The 21,788-nt window shown below is 40.0% G+C and overlaps 1 protein-coding gene across 1 annotated transcript in view; it reads right to left on the minus strand.

The window, feature by feature from the left end:
- The window catches only part of LINS1 (lines homolog 1), a 63,235-nt gene that overhangs the window by 28,417 nt on the left and 13,030 nt on the right, over positions 1-21,788 (minus strand). Inside the window, exons 8-10 of the mRNA XM_087743741.1 lie at positions 14,501-14,559; positions 3,579-3,761; positions 1,868-1,985 (exon numbers count right to left, since the gene is read on the minus strand). Of these exons, the coding sequence (XP_087599867.1) occupies positions 1,868-1,985; positions 3,579-3,761; positions 14,501-14,559 (360 nt within the window). The remainder of the gene's footprint in view (positions 1-1,867; positions 1,986-3,578; positions 3,762-14,500; positions 14,560-21,788) is intronic.

Genomic DNA, 21,788 nt, shown 5'->3' on the forward strand with positions numbered 1-21,788 from the left:
ACAGAAACCCTGGATTTTTGAGATGCTAATTTATATAAATGAAGCAGGCATGAAACGTACAGATCCAGAAACCCTGCTATTGTCTTTCTGGTGGCTTCTGATAGTTTCAAAGATGCAAGAGGTTGGGCTGGAGGAGGAAGTGCCATGTATCAACACATGTGGACATTGCACCTAATATCTTACCTAATTATAATTAATTATTAGATTATATTTAAATGAGTCTCACAGGTGAGACACAGGCCTGGAATTAAGGTGACCTGAGTTCTGTTCTCAAATCCCACATACTTCTGTGGTACAGGGCAATTCAATTACTTTTACTGAGGAAAATGCAGACTGCCTTTTCACACCTAAAAATAAATTAGGGCTAGAGCATTGCCTGGAAATGCATCTAGCCATCCAAGTGCCCCAGCCGGGTGTCTCTGCTTAACGTGTGCTCCGAAGGTGAAGCGGCTCTGCCGCGCAGCCGCGCTAGCACGTGCTAAGCACAAGGCAGTGCGACTCCTGCGTTTCTTGGGTGCTCAGCGCCCCACGTGCAGCAGCCTGCAGGCTTCCTCCCTCTCCTCCACCCTGAAGTGCAGAAGGTGTGGGCTGACCTCACCCAGCGCTGCTGCAGGAGCAGAGGAGGTGTTGGACTCATCCCTGGGGAAGCTCTTTCCCAGCAAGGCTAGTATGGAAATAGTGGGTGGCCGCAGCGCTGCCTCCACCAAGGTAAGTCCAGTTCAGTTAGTCTCCTACCCTCAGGGAGAGCTCTGGTATGTGAGCGAAGACACCTCAGCTGCCGGGGAGGGCAGGAGTGCAAACAGCCTCTGTGTTCAGCCCATCCTGCTGGCTGGAGAGCTCTCTACTTGCCACGCAGGAATACTGGCTTTGTTTTGACAGACAACGGAGCCTAGATGCCCTCAATTGCCAGCCAGGCCTGAGCATGCATTCTTAGGCACACTGGGAGCCACGCTGGACACCTAAAGGAGGCAGCCTGAATCTTTCTCATGCACTGACAAGTATAAAAATGCTGCGCTTCCTCTCAGAGATTAATCGTCAAACTGTACTCATGCAGAAGGAAGGTGTGAAACAGAGATCGGGATACTTGCCCAGATAGAGAAGAGCTCAAACGTGAACACAAATACATCTATTCCTGACGATATCAGGCAAAAGACACAGTTAGAGAATAGGAGAGTTAGGGATAGAAAGCAAAGTTTCACGTATCAATAATTATCAGTATCCCTCATTGCTAGAAAGCATGTATTTCTTTTCAAAACCAGTGTAGGAACGCCGCAGTCGTTTGGTATCTTAGGTAAGTGAACCTTTTGAGGCTGCATTCACAGCAACGTACCTGTTTCCCATCAACAATCAAGTTGCCTCATTTTTTGAGATGGTAAACATTGGCTTTTTTTTTTTTTTTTTCTTGTTCAAATTTAAAAACAAACAGCAAGCTAACAGAAAGGTTGCTTTTCTTTCTCACATAAGCCAGGATTAAGTATGCAGCAATATAATGGATCAAAAGGCTTCCATGCCAGCGTTCCAATATTATTGCTTGCAATAAATATGATACCACTTTCCCACAACAGATGTCAGCTGATGTTTTCTCCAGGCAAAATGAGTTAAAGATGGAACACTGATCTTCACTGGAAATAATATTAACAGTCTAACCTAGGACAGCATGCCAGAAAGTTAAACATCTTAAACATATTTTCTGTTTTGGATGCCATATACCCTTGTCAGCAGAACAGCAACAAAAACCCAAATAAATTAAGTCATCTGTCAATCAGCTGGAACTCATCTCATGATGTCATTGCTGATAGCTGATTGAAACAGTAAGACTTGGGATTTTCCAAAACCAAAACTCGTTTAAAAGAATGAGAATCCTTACGTGGGATGGATGTTTTGAGCACTCCCGGAAATAACTCTCTAAAACAGGATTAGGCTGTGGCTTCACACGTCTTACATTCTTTATACCCAAGGCTTTTGCTAGAGGTATAGCAACATATCTGAAAAGAGATACCATGAAAAACTTTAAAAATACAACACAGTTACACCTTAGCTCTTCTTATGCCAGGATATGAAGAAAATAAATCTGAAGCAATTTAATCTACCATAGGATATGACAGTGCACTGTGAGAGAATCTCCCTCTAGCTAATCCCAAGAGAGAACCATAGCATATGAGCAGTTATGTAAAAAAGCAGACCCAAGGACTCAAGTTCGTGGTCGTGAAATACTATAAAACTAAAGGAAAGATCCTGATTTTTGTGTCCTTGTGTTTTGCAGAGGCATATTGGAGTTAAGCAACAGTTAAGGGAGAGTGAAACAAGAACAGATGCTCTCTCCATGCGAGACGAAAGATTGCTACTGGGATACTTTCTCCTAGTGGCAGGTAGTCACTCAGTACATTGCTTCACCGGGCAACCAGTGCCCAAGATGCTGGATTTGGCTTGCGGCCTCTGGCCTGTGGCACACAGCAACTCCCCCAGAGACCAAAGGCTTCTCTTTCTCTTCCACTTTCCAATACAAATCGCTGCAGAGCACGCCAAACGCTTCGCTCTGCTACTTGGGCAGGCTTTTCTGAAAAAGCCTCCCTTCACTCCTGCTGATATCAGCAATTGATTCCTTATTACTCATAGCAGCGGTCAGTTTTCCTCATTCATGGGCAGATTCACTGCAGGCCAGATGTGTGGGCTAGTTATTCACACGAGCGATTTCCCATAGCAGCGCAGTGAGACACAGTTGGGCAAGCATTTACTCAGGAGACACTGTGAATGGTTATAAACATATGATCCAAATTACTTTTGATCCCTAACATGAATGATCTTATCTGGTTCTGTTTGAAGTCTGTCCAGCTTACCACATTCCAAATTTCCTCATTCTATCCTGAAATAATTATAAAAACCTACTAATCATAATCTTTAGAGCAAAAAAAGAAAGTCAAGCAAAAAACACACAAATAAATAAGTCAAAGCACTGCAAAGCTTAATATATTTGTAGCTTTCTTCTCTGGAGCCAGCCTCTGCCTGTCCCAAAAGATTCCAGCTGCAGAAGCAACCTATCTTTCAGTGCCAAAGTGAGAAAAAAAAAAAAAGAATCAGTATTACTAGATGTCCATAAAATGTTCACATGAAACTTTGAGATCCCTCCAGTCTGCCCAGTTTTGCTACAGCTAGACACCTGGGATCTATCAGCCTCACACAAATGTTCTGGTAGAGGACCAAACGAAAGGAGAGGTTTGGTTTGGAGGACAAATAACTCTACCCTTCCGCCGAAGGAGAAAAAGCAAAAGGAAACCCAAATGGTTTTGGATTAATTGTATCTCTAGTGAAAGGAGATAATTATCCAACCACTGGTCTAGAAAAGCTAGATAGAAATATCTTCCTTCTAGATTGGACCACAGCCACATGTACCTAATAGCGAAAATATTTCCCGATTTTTTACCTGCCATATTATCTGCACTAGATCTTTCCGGCAAACTACCAACTAATCCTCCTTTGTAAAAGCATAAGAACATGGATCTAAAGAGATCTTATTTTTCAAAAATTTTGAGCATTAATGAGGATTAACATTAGCATAAAATTGCATTTATGTTTCTTACCTTTCACTGAAGAATCGGATAATCAGCAATACAAGAGCATATGGTATTGTGGCATATAACTGATGTGGTTTTGGAAAGACAAGTCCATCACGGTCTACAAAATGAGCCCACGTGACATTGATAGGCATCCAGATATTCTCCCACCAGAACCAGCTGTTGAGTGTCTTTAATATGTGCGCCATACTAAGCAAATAAAAAGACAATTAAAAATTATTCCTAATATATTAAAAAGAAAATGCTTTAAATAAAACATATTGAACCTTGTTGTGTAGAACAGTGGTTCCCAGCTGGCAGGACATTTCCTAATGATAAGGCACAAGCAAATAGCAGATGATGCTCAGGTCCCACAAGAACAAGCTGTCCTGACCTGCATGGGTCCCACTGGTATTGCGGGTCCAACAGAGTCACGCTACAGAGAAACTGCAGGCACTGTAGAGATGCTCAGGTGTCCCAGACTAAATCAAGAGCAAACAGACCTTGCCAGTGAAGTGTGCAATTGTGTCAGTTTTCTCAGGGGGAAAAAAAAAAAAAAAAAAAAAAAAGAGGAAAAAACCATCAGTTACAGGAAGTTGAAAAGCCCTTGGTTCAGAGCATGCAGGTGGGATTACCATCCAGCAGAAGATAAAATACTACAGCTAAATATTGAGCTGGTATAAACCAATGCAGAGTCTTTGAAATCTGCAGCAGGGGGTTCATCTGCTCTCTCATTTCAATCGTTCACACTAGACTGCTTAGTACTGGGTCAAATCGTTTACAATAATAATTTATAACCTATCATACCAATACACTGAAGATACTAAAGAGAACTGATCTTCCCTTGGCCGCCTTCGTAAATTAAATATAAGTGGGTGGAAGGGTGGAAAAGAAATGCGAAAGGCCAGGGGGTGACTCAGTTCCATGATAATGAAGACATTTCACTGCTGAATTACTGCTGCTTAATATACTAATGACAATATATACCTTGATCCTGATTTTGCAAACACCTGTGCACAGGACCAAGTATAAAAATTACAGTGCACGGCAAGCTTTTTGGGGGATTTGCAAGAAATACTATGATTTAACTGTGACTAAATCCTAGATCAGAACAAAATGTCTAAAATCAGTTCTTGAAGGAAAAAAAAAAAAAATCACTTAAATGAAAACATTTCATTCTTGTAAAAGTCTCATTTTCAAGCTTTGTATTCTACATTATATATTTGGAAATATATGTCCTTCATTTAGTTGTAAGGACTTTACAGTAGAAACATGTTATATATCCTATAAAAATATTCTAAAATTGAATAAAAATAGAAGTTACCATAATGTTTTCCATAAGGCTGAAATAAGTAATCTTTCTGTAATTTCTAGGACTAATAAATTTAAATAACTTTTTCCATACTAAAATTTCTTATAAACCAGAAAAAATATGAGGAAAGAACTGATTTCACTGAACCCTAGTTTTGATGAGGAAGGAGTTGAGCTGGGAGAATTTCAACCAAGTCTCCTCGTAACGTTAGAAATCCCATCTGAAGATCTCGCAGCGATACATTTATATAGGATCAAGTGATATAAATCAGATCAAATCATGCTGAGGACAGATCGTAGCTCAGGCCCTTTCACGTTCCTCCGTAGTTGAGCAGTGGCCACACAACTTTCGTTTCGCCTGCAGCCACACGTAGCTTCCACCCGTGCTGGATCAGGACACCCAGCTCTGTGTGCTCAAACGGGCTTTCCGGATTCGGACGCGGCTGGCTCTGAAGCCCGCTTCAATCAACAGCTAACGAACAAGCCCTGCCGTCCATGCTGGGCTGTTTCCACTAAGCTAAAGCCTTGCAGCAGGTCCGTGAAACAGTGACTTGTATCCATCAAACAGAGCTGGGTTAACAGACACTGTGAATCAATTCACTGGCCACGCACAGTAGTCAGTATTGAAATATTAATAACCCAGCCATTTAATCTTTTTAAATGCCAAAAGGGGACAGTAAAATCCTACTGAATGAATTGTGTGTGTATAAGTAAATGCAAAAATAAAGCGGGGAGAAATCACAATTGTTCCTGCACCACGACTTTATATGCCAACTTTCAGCCTAGGGCAATCTTTTACTGCTGAATTATAAACCCCTGGAAGCAGGGATTTATAATGGGGCTGCTAACAGACCCTTAACTACAGCTAGCAGGCGCCATGATAATGAAGCAGGGCTTTGAAACATGACATTTTAGGTCAGCTTGCAGACAAACTGCCCTGGAAGACCAGGCGAGAGACTCATTACAGTTCTGCTTCCTAATATATCTATATTTTTAAACCAGACTGTGCATTGCAAACTATCACGAACTGTAACTGCAATAAAAATAGGCCAGTCTATTATAACACAGTGGAAAGAGCACTAACAGTCGGACTGTGCTGAGATGGGGTCTAACTGAATATGCACCCAGAACACTTAAACCCTAGGAAAACACAGTAGTGCGCATTTTCACATTGAATTCTTGGCTTTTCACTAATTCATCTTTTCCTTCCACACACAAATGCCTTACCGTGTGACTACCTTTTCAGGTCTTAAATTAGTGAATACATCTCTATTAAACTAAGCTCATAAGCACATGCTTCATCTAAAATTTAAGGGAATTCTGGGATTTGGAGTCTGACCCAGAGTCCACAGATTTCAGAAGGAATCCTTCCTCACAAACACCAGAGAGAGTCACGGAAAGGTGGCTTCTCCGAAACTCTTTCTTCTGTAATCCCCTGTATTTGTACCAGGACTTGCCTTGCACGCAGGGGATTAGACCATCCTTGATGAACGTTGTCCAAGCAATTCTTAGAAAACTGTTGAGATTCCACACCTGTCTGCAGCCTATTCTTATGTTTCATTACTCCTAAATTGGATGTTCACCTTACATCCAACCTATGTTTTCACTGCAGCAAATCAGGCCATTCCCCAGGCAATCTTGGAGATTTCCATCTTCATAATAGCAGCTGTTTAAGTAGTTGGGCTCTTTTCCTGTCTCCCTTCAGCTTCAGTTCTCATCATGAGGTTCCTGGAGCACCTGGAAGGCAAGGAAGTCCTTCCAAACACACCTGAGCAGCAGTGACCTGAGCATTTTACAGCTTCTCTTTCTGCCCTCTTTGCTCTTAAATGGCTGACAGCTGTGGCTGTGTGATTAAGTAGTTTCATCCCTCCTTAAATCATGGAGATCCTGAAATATGTAGGAACTCCATAAACACTATTTTGTCGCATATATCACATACAAGCAAGGTTCTCTTCTCCTGTACTACAAACAAGCTGTGGCCCTTTCAGCTTCCTGAGAAATATCTCACGAAACCCACAGGTACTTTGTATGTTTTTCTGTACGAAAAGGAAGCTGACACCTGACAGAAGTCTCCATCTCGGGAAGCATCACTCAAAGCAACCTAACCGGGAATAACTCAGCGCTAGCTTTATTTATCATCTCCTTCTCCACTAATACATACTTGCTACTTCCTAGAAACCTTGATTAAAATTAGTATTGGAACTCAATTATACTTTTAAAGATGAACCCATCTACTATCCCATCCCCTCTGCCAAAAAGGTTCTTTCAATGCTCCTGAAGCATCACTGATACAAATCATCCAGCTCTATGCTTTACTCACCACAGCTACAGCAACCGCTGTCCCTCATTATCAGCTTTCTCCTCATTATGGCTTGACCACTTCATTCTAAATTATTTACTTTCAATCCTTTTGACCCTAAACAACGGCTGTGTAAATCATGAGAGAAGAGGCCAGAGGATGGAGAAAAGGAGACAGAGAGAAAGCACACAGGTCATTTGTCTCTAGCAAGATTTGTCTGTTCAAAAAACCACAGCTGCCATTTGCCAATCTCTCCTCCTTCCCATTACCCGCTGCCGGGGACAGTTCTGGCACGGTGAATTCTCTGAACCCTTAATTCCCCATCCGTGTCAATTCACCAGGCAGAGGCTGAATGGCCAGAGAGAGCAAACTCTGCTTTCAGACCACATCAGCTTAAAGGCACATCGCCTGTGCCATAGGAGAGAAAACTTTCCCGTTATTGTTTGCATGCTACTTTTTCTGGCAAAAAGGTTTTGCCCCCACAAATGGCATATTACATGTAGACCAACCTCAAGCACTCGCATATATTTTAAATGATGTCTATACTGTTTAGTTTTGGTTTTAAACCAAAGATTTTTGGCAGCTTGTTAAATCCTAACAGGTTAGGAAGGCCAGTAACCCTTTGGCCATACAATCTTACACTGAGAACACCTCTTCCAAGTGCTCATAGTGTGAGTAGGAAAGGGAAGGCATCCGCCATGGGTCCTCTTGTGGAAAGGACTAATAAATAGGTGGGAGTGTTCCAGCTGTCCCTTCTGCCACCCAGGGGCTATGGGCAGCGGTGGCGAGGCAGACGGGCATTTGCTCATACAGTGCCCAAAATCTGGGTGGGAAACGGGAGAACCAGTTTCTTATCACTCGGGTGAGTGGAGTGTGTTTTGCAACAGGCTCATTTTATGCTGCTGAGAAATTTTTGCCTCGGAGAAGCACTATGACTGCAGTCCTCGGGACCCAGGTTCGTTTCCCTGGTACATCAGTGTAAACTAGAGGACACTTACTTTCGTCAGGAGCTGGTGACCACGCAAAGGCAGGTGTTCCAGTGTAACCACAAGTGGTGGCAACCAGTTCCAGTGCTGCGATCAGGCTGCAGAGACTGGATTTCAAAGGCAGCTGATCTTTTACTTTGCATAAATCGTCACAAGTTGCTATTCTCCCCTCACACACGCTGCTTCCAAAGAATGGGCGGCATATGCAAAGGCCCAGCTTGTCCTCATTTGGGACCAGCTCTAACAAGAAACTTGAAAGCCTACCCAGCCTAAACCTCCTATTGCTAAAAGTGCTGAGCTCAGAGCTTTTTTTTTTTTCCCTTACTGCTCATAACAGCACCAAGCAAGCAGCAAGATGTGTCAAGTGAGAAATGACAACAGACGAGTGACGCATATTCTGCCCAACCTAGGGTCAAAAAACCCTGCTTCTTCCCAGATTCCTGTCCATACACCAGCACTGCCAATATTATTTTCATTGACAAAAACTGGTATTGTTGCCCTTGCTCTAGAAGGTCCTAAAAATCAGTTGAACAATAAAGATATTTTAGAAAACTGGAAAGTTCCCCTGCATCTTGGAAATTAAATATTCCAAGTAAAGAAATCTAATCACCTCCTTGCTAAAGAAGGATCTCCTCTGTAGCCTAATCTAGTTGCAAATGGGCTAGTGCAAAACAGGAAAATCAGGAATGATTACTTCAGGAACTGCATCCTTTATAATTAAAGGAAAGCCTACACAGCTGGGAAGTACCAACATGAAATTTCTTTCAAAGCTCTGTTCCTTGGATCCTTGATATATTCAATTAAAAAAAAAAAAAAAAAAAAAGAAATCTTGTATTTTTAATGCCGTTAAGCAAAAAAAGGGCAAATTTTGGTTTGACAAAAGTGGCATGGCTACATTTTGAAAAACAAATTCAGGAGCTGCTTTGAAGTAGAATTTCTGGCTGCTGCAGTCTGGGGAAATGAATAAAAAGAAACAGAGCCAAAGCTTTGATTGTGTTCCCCCCACGAAAGCTCTTGCTTGCAGAAACTGCATTTCCAAAACCAGAATTAAGAGAAGGCGACATGCAGGTTTGAAGGATGCGTTAGGAGGATTTCCTATCCTTACGTACTGAATAAATTAGAAAACCCAATGGACCACTAACACAAACATGCAAGTGAAAGAAGCCTTGATTTCTCTAAACACCTTATTAGACTGTCTACTCAGTGTGACGCCAGAGGTGTAACAGAGAAAGAATGAAATCAGCAAAAAGCAAGAATAACATAATTCGCCTATTTCTTTCATCATTTGGTAGAGCTGCTAAAGCTGGTGCAGTGACTGTTGGGAGAAATCAAGTCTCCCAGATATTAAAAGAGATAGCAAAGCTGTTCCAGGCTGTTAATCACCCACATTAAACCAAAGTGGTTTAAAAGAGTAAATAAAGACCAGATCCACCATATCACAGGGTTTGGTTTTGCTTAAGACTAAGCAACATATGCAACAGTTAACCCACAAGTTTCAGCAGCAGATTTGTGTTCTGCTAAAAATAGATAGCACATTGTTTAAAGAATCCCAACTGCGATCACCACTGTGAAACAGGTGAAAAAATATGGGACCTACACTTTGTTGCTAACAGTTATGCAACCTTTTTCCTACTGAGGATAGCAGAAGCACTACCCAAGAGATACCTTTAAAAAAAAAAATCCCAATACTACAGAAAAGTGAGTTTTAATAAAATCCAAACCCCCCACATGTACAAACCCTAACTTGTTAATGGTTTAGTATTCATGCAAGTGTTGACAGTTGATATGGTGCCATACAGCCTTTCAAATCTACAACAGCTGCTTTATACATCTTCTGGACATACTTGCAACTTGCAAGTTTGAGAAATCACAGGATGTGACACCAGATTAGCTTCTCCACTGATAATTTTTTATGCTAAAAAAATTATTAGTCCCTAAGGCTGTGAAAGCAACCCTGACCTCCAGTGTTTTCTTCCACACAAACCCATTTATTCAAGCATCAGTTGCTGGCTGTAGGTATCTGCCAGTTGGAGACATTACTTGTTCCTGCTTCTTGGCACTACTTTTTGCATTTGATGGAGCAGTTTTGCACCTAATTGGCATAAAGAGTTTGAACTACGGTTTGTGGAGGAGAGAACTGAATGAAGGATATCGGATTGATGCTACCATCACTTTGCATCTTGTCTTTTCTCATCTTCTTTGTCCAAATGTGGAAACATGATTCCAGTTAAATTCGGCACAACCTGAGCCACAGTGTGAACGACATCTCACCAAGCCTACGCACACAACCAGTGACAGCGCAGAATAAAAGAGCTGTTGGACTTGGAGGTTCTTACGACGAAACACTGAAATACTCCATACACATAAAACGGCTGAATTAAGATTGCTATGAGACCTTTAACTTCAAATTTACTCCCCGGCTTGTATAAATCTCAACTGTAAACAGTTTAAGTGCCCAGTTATAGGGCAATTAGCGTATTTTACTTCTTTTACTATTCTATCACATTACCTTGTAACTTGGTTACTATATTGTAGCAGGCTAAAATAGCACTTTGAATAAATCTCAATTAAGGTGGCAAGTGAGTTTTATACTTTTCCCTGTTCTCTGGGGGGAAAAAAAGAGAACCAGACCTGTTTGAAATAATTCATTTTCTGGGTGAAAGTTACCATGTTCTCTCTACTTAAAGGTAAATCATTTTTGAGCAGCTAAAATGGTTTTAGCTGATTGCAGGCAGCTGAGGAAAGTGAAATACAGTTCTCACACTGTACAGTTACAGCACAAACTGTGTCTGCTTTTAAGCTTTAAAAATCCATAACATTGATAGAGTTGGATAAAGAGCTATGAAATAACTCAAATATCTGCAATAATTTTGAGGTAAAAAAATAATTCTGCTTAAAAAAAAAAGCCTTATCCAAACTACAGGTTCTTCATAGATGCTTAATTCATTAAAAGTCTGAACAGACCTAAAGGGACAACAGCAGTTGCTTCAAGAACTTGTTACTAACACTTGTCAGAATGTAAGGAAAAGTCTTTTTCAGTATGACACTCTTCTTCAAATTATTACTATTGGGGAAAGATGCAAAAATTACTATTTTTTTGTAGCTTACCGAAATTTTAGTTGAAATAAAAACCTGAAGTCTAACTTAAAATGCTAAGCTATATAATGGAGATTTTACCGGAGATCTGAGGCTTCTTCGTCACTTATTTAAGATAAGGATTAAGGGCAGAGAAGAACAGAGCAGCATATGGATGCACAGTGGCCAGGACAAGCACATCATTAGAAGTAGAACAGTACCACAAAACATGTGAAGGCAGCAGAATAATAAGAAACTAGAGAGAGGACCTGAGGGTGCAGAGGCAAAGGTTGTTGGCTGCTCCACCTGCACAGTGGATGACTCAAGGTTTTTAATTAGCCCTTGGGAGGCAGGGAAAGGGACAGGGCTGGTGCATCTGCGCTCTGGAAAACTGTCCTATTTGTGGCTTCCTGAAACAGGGTCTTCAGCTACCATGTACATGTAGCGGCGCAAGCTTGTACATTGACTTTAACGATCTCTACACGGCCCTGAACCAGCAATCAAACCAGGTCTGTTGTGCTGCACTGGTCTCAGTTCTCCTCCTGTTGGTTATCCCCTCCCTTGCAGTTTAACCTGCCCAGACGTTCTCCACCCACAAAGCCAACTAGAGGAGGAGCCAGAACGTAACTGGTATTTCGTTATTTCAGCCACTCTTTGGCATCCTTTTCATGTCCTAAAAAATGCAAGAGAGAGATCTTCAGCTAAATGTGTACCACCATAGCCTCTTCATCAACAGCGGCACCCCAGCTGAAGATTTGACCCAAGCTAGCTAAAAATAGGTATACATTACAAAAAGTAAGAGGAAAAAATGAATGGGGTTCCTCCATCTGAATGTTACAGCGTTACTATGAAAGACCCCTTTCTGGCAGCTTGTTTAAATGTGTTATTTATAGCACTAGCTTCTTCAGATCTTCAACAGGTAAGTCTTATAAAAAACTCTGTTAAACTGAATTTCTCATAGAACATTTTTTTTCTTAGCATTTTAAGAACAAAATTAGAACTAGCTTTTTCAAGCAACTTAAATTCAAGGTTTTTTTATGCAATTGCATTTACATCATTAGCTAGCGTTATTTTTCCTGTTGTTAAATTTTCCTCCCTTCCAGTTCAGAAAGAAGCGCTCTTACAAGCACTTAATAGAATAATACTACAAGAAGTAGAAAAGCAAAACTACTACTGTAAACTGTACTACTTATCTCTAAAATAAAAAGCAGTTCTCATAGGTTGGAATACTTAGTGGCAACATATAAAATCTCATTAATATCAATTCCATTCTTTACGTGAAGACTATCATAAGAGTTACTCTGATTTTCCCTATACAAAACAGATGATGTTAGAGACCAGCACATGCTAACAATTCAGACCATAATCTGATGGGGGGGGGGGAGGAACAAACCAGAACAGAAAAAAAAGGAAAGAAAAAGAAATTCCTACCTTTATGATGCCGCAGTCAAAGAGAACATAAGCACATTAGCAGGGAAGAGGCATTACGCTCACTACTTTGACAAAGGTAAACACGCCCTATCTACAGAACTCTTTCAAATTCTTCAGAGACCCACCCAGCAAAGCTGCACTTCAAGATTTCTGACTGAAGGCAATCCTGATGTCATGTGTATCTACTCGGTGGAACTCGGGAGTAGTAATGCTGAGCGCCTTCCCTTGCGCTTGTTTCGACATAGTAGATGAAGAAATGTTTGAAGTCACATGGTATTTTGCTGCACGATGAGAATTCGTCTCAACTTATATTGCTCTATATATGCACGGGAGGATGCTGCGTCTTCTGACTGTGCAGACAAGGAAGCCCCAAATGCATCACTTCACACTGACATTTTTAGATGCGTTATTAGATCAAGTATGGGTTTTCAAATAAAGTTAGAGAAAGGTTTCTGCTCCTGTTGACCAGCCTCAGGAATACTTCCAGCTTCAATCAACTAAATGGCTTACAGAAAGTGTTCTAGTTCCTCAGAAGATATAAAGTGGAATTTTTGAAGCTCCTAAAGCAGAGGGAAACATACACTCAGTGTATATGTTTGTTAGAGATACCATACAAATATGTAAATTTTACTTAACCCTGTGTGATTTTTTTAATTTTTCTTTTTTTAAAATTCCATGACTAAGGACTAAGGCTGAAAGTCATTCCTCACCAGCTCTCCCCAGTTTCAAATAATAAGTAACAGCATTCAGAAGTGTTGGCATTACCTAGCGTTCTGGTGGGCAGGACACTTTCATGTTGTTTGAAAGCAAGGAGAGAACCTCACTGACAAGCCAGAAGCAGACAACCTCTTATTAGCCCTTTCTTCCTGCTTGCAGTCAGCAAACAGCAACCCATTAAATAGGAACAGACATGTCAAAGTTGAACCAAAGTTTCACCTCGCCCAGCATACTGGCTCTGAAAGAAGCTAATAGCAGATGGCCACAGAAGAGCACAAGAACAGAATAAAGACAAAACAGTAACTGATGATACCCCCAGCCTTCAGTAGTTTGGGGCTCATAGACTTCCTAAACCACAGATGCTGTTTATGTAAATAACACCGGAGAGGTTTCCCCCCCCAGCCTTAACTTCCACAACTCCTTTTGAGTATATTGAAACTTTCATCATAATCCATAAGACTGCAATAAAAGAAGATGCGACCTAGGCAATATTTGGGTCCTGTTCATTTATCTCCCTCCAGAGAAAAGTTTGGGGTTGTTCATACAGCTTTTTTTCTTTGTTTTGCTATTTTTTTTTCTTTTTGAGGTATTCTATTTTACAGCTATCGCAAGTCTTCAGTCCTTCCATCAAACTGAGAGCAGTATTCAATAAACTGGTGCACAAGAGAAATATTAAACATGAAGGATTATTTCAGAATGGTAGCATTATGGCTATGTTGTTGCTTTAAATTATCTCCATACTTTTTCACATCTGAACCACTAGTATGAACCAAGCAGAATATTTAGGAACACTTTGCCAATTAGGAAAGCCTAGAGCAAGCTGATTCATATATCACTTGGCTAATGCTGTGCCAGTAATGTAATAGGTAATTGGCAGAAACACCTCTTTCTTATGCCTCAATCCACGATTTCTTCACTATTACGCTAAATTGCAAAAAACACATTTGTGACTGGAGCAAACGTGAGGCTGCTACAAAGAATAAAATGGGAAAAAATGTTTTTACATGCTTTTTGAGGAGCATTTGTTAGGTAGCAGTCACCACCTGTGTAGGACTCTATTACGAGATTAAGGATATTGCATGGTAAATAACAAGCTAACCATACCCTCTTTATCAAAGCTGCCCACTGACCTTTCAATTATCACTGCACTTTCATAGTACTTATCCTTCAGGTATCTTGAATTTGAATGCTGCAAAAAAGAAAACCAAACAAAAAAACCCACCTTAGCCTGTACATCTCACTGGGGGGGCGGGAAATCTAAGTGTTACTACTCCTTACTTGCAGCATAACATCTACTCAATCATACAACAAACATAACTAGATAATGGAGGCATGTATTTGACCCACATAATTATTTTACGTGTCACTGGAAATTATGCGTAAATTTTCAGTGAAAAAAATATTAGAACAAACCAGAAAATATTCACAAAATTCACTTCTTTCCATTTTCCAGCCAGTTAAACACACAAATTACAGTGAATCCACACATTGGATGGGAGCTTTCACCTGAGCTTCTAAGCAGTTACGTAAGAAAGATTATAGTATTAGTTAAATTTCTCAGTAGAGAAAACCCTCTCGGCAAATCTTTGAGACTGTATTAAATCTTAAAACTTCTACAATCAGAGCTGTTGTGTATGATGGCACCTGCTAGGGGAAGGGAAAACAAACAAACAAACAAACAAACAAAACAAACCACCTTAAGGCTTTCTTTTGTTTTCCTTTACACAAAAAAAGTAAAATTCATCTGGAGAGCCCACAGATAAATGTTCTAAATAGATTGCCTATTAGTACCTAGTCATTTTTGCTAACTGATTATCTCAGCAGCAGACAGTTAATCAAATCTCAGTCATATGTATACACAGAGAAAAAGTAGGAATCAATTTGCTCAGTTTGATCTAATAATAATAATTGGGACTCTGAATTCTCTTTTTACCACCAGCGAAACCCCTCTGCTTGCCATCTGGCATTCCTTCAAGATTAAGGTAAAAAAACTTGATATTCCTATACTTTCTGCTCCTCAAGAATCAAAAAATATCTGAAAATGAATCATTCCAAGTCACATGTTCAAGGACATCAATAACATAATTCATAATCTTGCAATCTAGTTTAAACGCTAATCTCCACTTCTTCACATGAATTCATATCTTCTCCTAATATACCAACCTTCCCCTACACAAAAGGGATGAAGAAGTCCATTTATAATCTCTCAAAAACCTTCTCCTCAAGACCTTTCTTATAGAATCATAAAATCATAGAATCGTTTAGGTTGGAAAAGACCTCTAAGATCATCAAGTCCAACCGTTAACCCAGCACTGCCAGCTCCACCAATAAACCATGTCCCTACGTACCACATCTACACATCTTTTAAATACCTCCAGGGTGCCTGACTACCCTTTCGGTGAAGTTTTTCCTAATAGCCAACCTAAACTTCCCCTGGTGCAGCTTGAGGCCATTCCCTCTCGTCCTATCGCTTGTTACTTGGGAGAAGAGACCGACCCCCACCTCGCTACAGCCTCCTTTCAGGCAGTTGTAGAGAGCAATAAGGTCTCCCCTCAGCCTCTTCTCCAGGCTGAACACCTCCAGCTCCAGCTCCCTCAGCCGCTCCTCCCCAGCCTTGTGCTCCAGACCCTTCACCAGCTTCGCTGCCCTTCTCTGGACACGCTCCAGCACCTCCATGTCCTCCTTGTAGTGAGGGGCCCAACACTGAGCACAGTACTTGAGGTGCGGCCTCACCAGCGCCGAGTACAGGGACACGATCACCTCCCTGGTCCTGCTGGCCACACTATTCCTGATACAAACCAGGATGCTGTTGGCCTTCTTGGCCACCTGGGCACACTGCCAGCTCATATTCATTCTTACTAGGAAGTATGACCTGATTCATAATCCATACAGGGTTTTAAGTAAGGAGAGGTTCATTCCTAATTAATTAATAATGCCATCTGTTATAATTGAAGACTAGATACCTGATTTTGATCAGAGCAAGCATTAAGGTAATACTTATCATACATGGATGCCACTGCAGGACTAAATAAGGAATACACACAATTTGAACACATAGGCTGAAATCTTCAAAATGCTTAAATCTTTTTCAATTATTGTTTCAGAACTTGGTTCCTGTGAATTTTAATGAGAATTAGAAAACTCAATACTTTGAGTGTCTAGGCCTTAATAACAAGAATGAAGATGACAATTAGATAAAAAGGGGATGCCAGTAGTAATACTGGAAGGATAAAGACAGTGGAGAGAAGTGAAGGAACACTAACACACTCTACTGCTGACCCAAACCACCATCACTTCACTAAAACGCAGACAACAGGATTATTAATAGGCTTCAAATAGACCTGAGGAAAAAGGCTCCAGGAAAAGACATTGATGTTACCTGGGGACGGCTTTCTGACCAATTTCTTTCGCACGCTTAACAACTGAGGGACATAAATACCATGATTATGCTATCTCTTTCAAGTGGTTACAAACTCTTGGCTGTATTTCATTTAAATACTGAACATACAGCATATCAATAAGCCTCCAGGACAGCAATTAAGAATGCTCTCATATCCAGAGCCACAGAGGCGTATGCGTGATTTAGCGAAGAATTCATCTGGTTACAGTTTGGTCAGAATTCTTTATGCAAAATCCTAGCCTGTTTTGTCTTTAAATTATCCTCAGTGAGTAGACTTTTTTCTTTCCCCTTGATTTAGCATCACCTTGTCCATACTTGTCAAATTCACCTTTCCAATGACCAGAAACACTACAGCAACTGAAATATAACTGCATATCTATACAAGGTAATTTCACTAAGTATATTCCAATACGTTTGAAAAAGTAAATTTAGCAAGAAGAGTAACTTCGATTGCTTATATTCATAGTAAGCAGTGTGTTAAAACTTGCGTGCTACTCACAAAATCTTAGCAAGAACCACTGTATCTAAGGATTGACTTCTATAATTCACCCTTTCCACTCCAAATACAGCACTGCTAATTCACGCAAGTAATACCCCTGTGTGCTATTACTATCTTAAGATGGAGGAGACTAATACACAAAATCTTCTGGCTGCAACACTAGAGACTTAACAATTAGTTCAACCAATTCATTCAGAGAGTTTTTAAATTCATTTTCAACAGTTCAAATAATATAGGACCAAAAAAAGACGCCTTGTTGATCCTTGGAGCTAGAAGCAGTGGTTTAACAACCATAGGAAAATAAACCGCAACAATTTGTAACACTTGCACGTTAAGACAACGCTGCAAATGTTGTTTGATTACATTACAAGAAGACTTTCAGAGCATCAATCTTTACCCATCCACAGAGAACAAAAGTGCAAAATATGAGCATTTGCTTGGTGAAACTGGAAGGGAATCCCTTTGATGCTTCACAGCCAGCAATTCCCCGCTCCGCATCAGCTCATAATTGAAAATTACAGAAAACACGGGCATCATATTGGTCAATATTTTTAGCTTAGGTGAGAAAACACTCATTTAGAGGGACCAATATTCTGTTGAAGATGATCAAGTACTAGATTATCCCTTGAGGAGATAAATAATTAAAAAAAAATAAAATTGGTTGAGTTTTCCATTTACTGCATAATGGGTCTTTGCCTAATTCTCACAGCAGCTGTAGTGGTGTCAGCAGAAAGAGAACACCATTTCATACATGGTTTTCTTGAAGAATATAAATACTATGAAGGAAGCCAAGTACTGGAGGTAAGTTTCCAGAAAGCATTAATTTCTGTTTCCGTTAGATCACTACATGAAATAGCTATAAAAGGTCTGTAGTAACAAAGTTACTGTAAGAGCTGACAAACTCCGAAAGATGACATTTGAAGATAAAGCTAGCAAGCCAAGGATGAACATTGCGAACGTAGAAATAAGGACAGAGGATTTTGTCACTTGACAACAAATCTTTTTTACTTCATCAGTACATGCTGCTTTGCAAAATAGGCTTCCAAATCTTATCCATTGTTTTCTATGTAGCTATTACTTCCTTCAAAGTAGCTATGGACATTTGGAAGCTCTTTGAAGCTCCACAGAAAATCTTTCAGGTTTCAGCTCTCCAGCACCAGGATGAGATGGGGCAGATCTTTGGACAACTATGATTAGCAGCTAGAACTCCTGACGTAGTTTCAGGATATGTACATACAAACCCTCCCTACAACCTTTTAAGGAAGCCAACATTCAGCAGCGCAATTACTTCTGAGGTTGTGTGCGCTACTTTTTCGAACACCTCACAATTTTTTTCAAATCTTCCCCTTGAAAGGACGCTGCTAACTGACAAAACTCATGTTTTGCAGCACAGGTAAGTAGGAACCAGAAATAACTAAAGATATTGTAATTCTTCATGCAAGCTTTTTACCACAAACTATATTGTTGTATTCCTTCCTTCCTTCATATATGTAAACCAGCAGCAAGCCAGGTTATCTATTAAGGGTCTCTGACAGTTATCAGCAGTAAACTCATTTGCACAACATTTAAAAGGACAATGATTTGGAAAAAGCTTATATCCCCGAGATGTTTCTCAGCCAAGTCCAGGTCCATGCCTGCTGTTGAGCTAGTGATAGTAAACGACCACCTACCATCCATTCTGACACCTACAATTGGCTTCCATAACAAAATTTCAGAGTGAACCAAATAGCCTAAAAGAGTTGTACAAAATACAACAAGAATTTACAAATTCATTTGGACAACTCTTTAAGGGAAAATACACAGAAGTAAAGTTGTAAGCACCACAGTATTTTCACTCCTACTGACACTGAAAGGCTGTGATAAATACTTGATACCGACTTCAGACACCATCCCAGATTGACTCTGGAAGAAGTGCAAACAACGCTTATCCTGCAGTGATAAACCAGGGAACAACCAAGGCTCCTTATTCCCAGTTTTACAAGAGTATCGTAAGTATAGAAATTCTCAAGGTTCGTTTTTATTCTTGTATTACAGGATTAAAACTTGTATTACAAGTCTTAAAACTAGAATGGAAAGCAATCATAAAAATATTGGATGAAATCCAGTTTGACGAACCACAAGCATGGAACCACCTGGATTCAGTTGTAATTGCAATCAAGCTCTACAAATATTCAAGTTCAAAAATATTCTTTTTAAAAAGCACATCCTGTAAGCAACTTCTCGTGCTAACTGCTTACCTCATTAAAGCATAATTTATTCTATTGATGTTGAAGGTAAACTCCTCAAAACAACTGCACAGGCATAAATGGAGACTGTGGACATTTCAGGGTAAGTCCTCAGACAGAAAACTGTCTCCAGACAGGTCACCTGATTTGTTCTGTGTCTTGCTTTGAAATAACACAAGAGAAGTTGTTAGATATCAATATTCAAAGGTAAGGCACATCAACCTCCTAGTAATAACCGAGCTAAGTTCTAATTTAACATTGGTAATAGGTTCTGCAGCTGAGTTAATTTGCTCTAGCTAATGAAGTAACAGCCCTGACTAAAAATTTTAGATAGTAAAAACTCAAGCCAAAAAAAAAAACCCAAAACAACACAAACAAACTCCAACCACTCTACCTTACTTACTCGCCAATGGATTAAAACACAAATTCTTTTGCAAGGTGTTTTCTTTGTGCTAGACTTTCTGACTATAGCCATAGAACTACCAGCTACCTTCACTGCTCACACTCATTTTGTGTGCAATTAAAAAAAAAAGTTGACTCACATCAGTTTTACTCCATCTCAGGTCCTACAGTTGATAAATGGTAAAATATCAACACATTAAGGTATCTAGTTGCCAGATACAAACACATTTACCCATTTTTCTCAGAATATTTTAGTGATAATTAAAACAACAGCTTTCTGAGAAGCAAAACATGTGGGAATGATCACTACTAATAACCAATTGGGCACATAATCAGCTTCGTGCCTGTAAGAATTAAATACAGTTGGCTCCTACACTTCTTGCTGAATTCTACACACTGTTCTGTGAAGTCTAAACTTGTACTTCAACAAAGTTTTTATAGTTGCAGTAATCACTGACAAACAATATGACTAGCACTTAACAAAATTGAAATTATCTCCCCACTCTACCTTTCCCATCCTGCTTATCTTGTCAGGGCCTGAGAAATACTGTTGTAATTTAGATACTTCCAACTGGCAAAGTACAGACCAAGAAATGCTGAACAATACTATGTTCAGTGAAAACAATGAAGTTACTCAGTTAAAATAAACTAGTCAGCAAAGGCTAGATTAGAAAAAAGTGAGGATAGTGGAAAGGATTTCACTGAAATGTAAGTACCAACCTACTTTTAAAATTGTGATCTTGAGAAACTCTTGCTCAACTGCTTTGCCAAATGCACTTCCCTTGTTTGAACAGTAAAGTTCCCAAGTGGTTTTGAGTCGCGTCTTTGAACATGCCCAGAGGCGTTTTATTCCTGGCCAAAGTGAGCAACTCAGCATTTGGAGCATAACCAAGTTCAAACAGTAAAGAGAAACCAAGCATTCTTCTGCCCTGGACAACTCAGAGGTTAGTTTTTAATTAAAGTAACTATAAGCATGAATGGAAAAGTTTCGATTCGTTGACATTCTCACCCACTCCCATACACAAAAGTTATCTCAGGAAGAAAGCAAAGCACAACTAACACACAGAATACTCCGATCTCCTACATGCCAGAGAAGGGAATCACTCTTTCCTATGTAACTGTCATCCTGAAAAAATAAGACTGAGGCTCAAACCTTCCTGTCTGACAATTCATACCGTTCAAGTGTCTCTGGAAAGCACGGGAATTTCCAGCTAAATTATCCCATAAGCTTCACCTAGTTTTCTTCCCCTCCCAATAGTGTTGATTCACCAGTTCAGAGCTCAAGACTAATCTAGAAGACGGCCACAGAGATTTGGGGGTCAGTCTCACTTGCTCCAGAGACTGTTTGTCTTAATATCTATTTTAATTTAACACTAAATAGCTATTTAAAAGGAAGACAGAACTTACCTGGTTCTCAATCAGAATACAGCACTCACCTTCAACAGGCGATCCTAAAAGGAAAACCGCTTCTTACAGTTCTGATGAGGTCTGAGATTTGTACAATGGTCCCTGTCATCTGTACTTTCCCATTGCCTCACCCTCGTAAGATCATTACAAGCTGCACCTTAAGCGTACCAACATCAGGTGGCTTCCTGCTAAGTGCACACACTGGTTTGGATCCTGTTCTGAACTAACTCTCCCCAGGCAAAGTCTTAGACGCTTACTTTTCAGGTTATTCAAATTAGACCTAATAAAAGACGTAAGTGTAAGAATTTAAATTTGATATCCATCTCACTGCAATGCAGACACTTAATTTCTACTTATCTGTTTCTGATTTAAGAATTTTATTAAGTACATATTCTATAGTTATATAAAATATGTAATGGATGCAAGGAATTCTGTTGGAATTTCACTTCTGCGTTACCCAAGCTTGATTTTAGATATAATGCTCC

The sequence above is a fragment of the Nipponia nippon genome, unplaced genomic scaffold (genome assembly GCF_047370975.1).
Source record: "Nipponia nippon isolate SJK-2023a ecotype South Korea unplaced genomic scaffold, ASM4737097v1 scaffold_9, whole genome shotgun sequence".
Lineage (NCBI taxonomy): Eukaryota > Metazoa > Chordata > Aves > Pelecaniformes > Threskiornithidae > Nipponia > Nipponia nippon.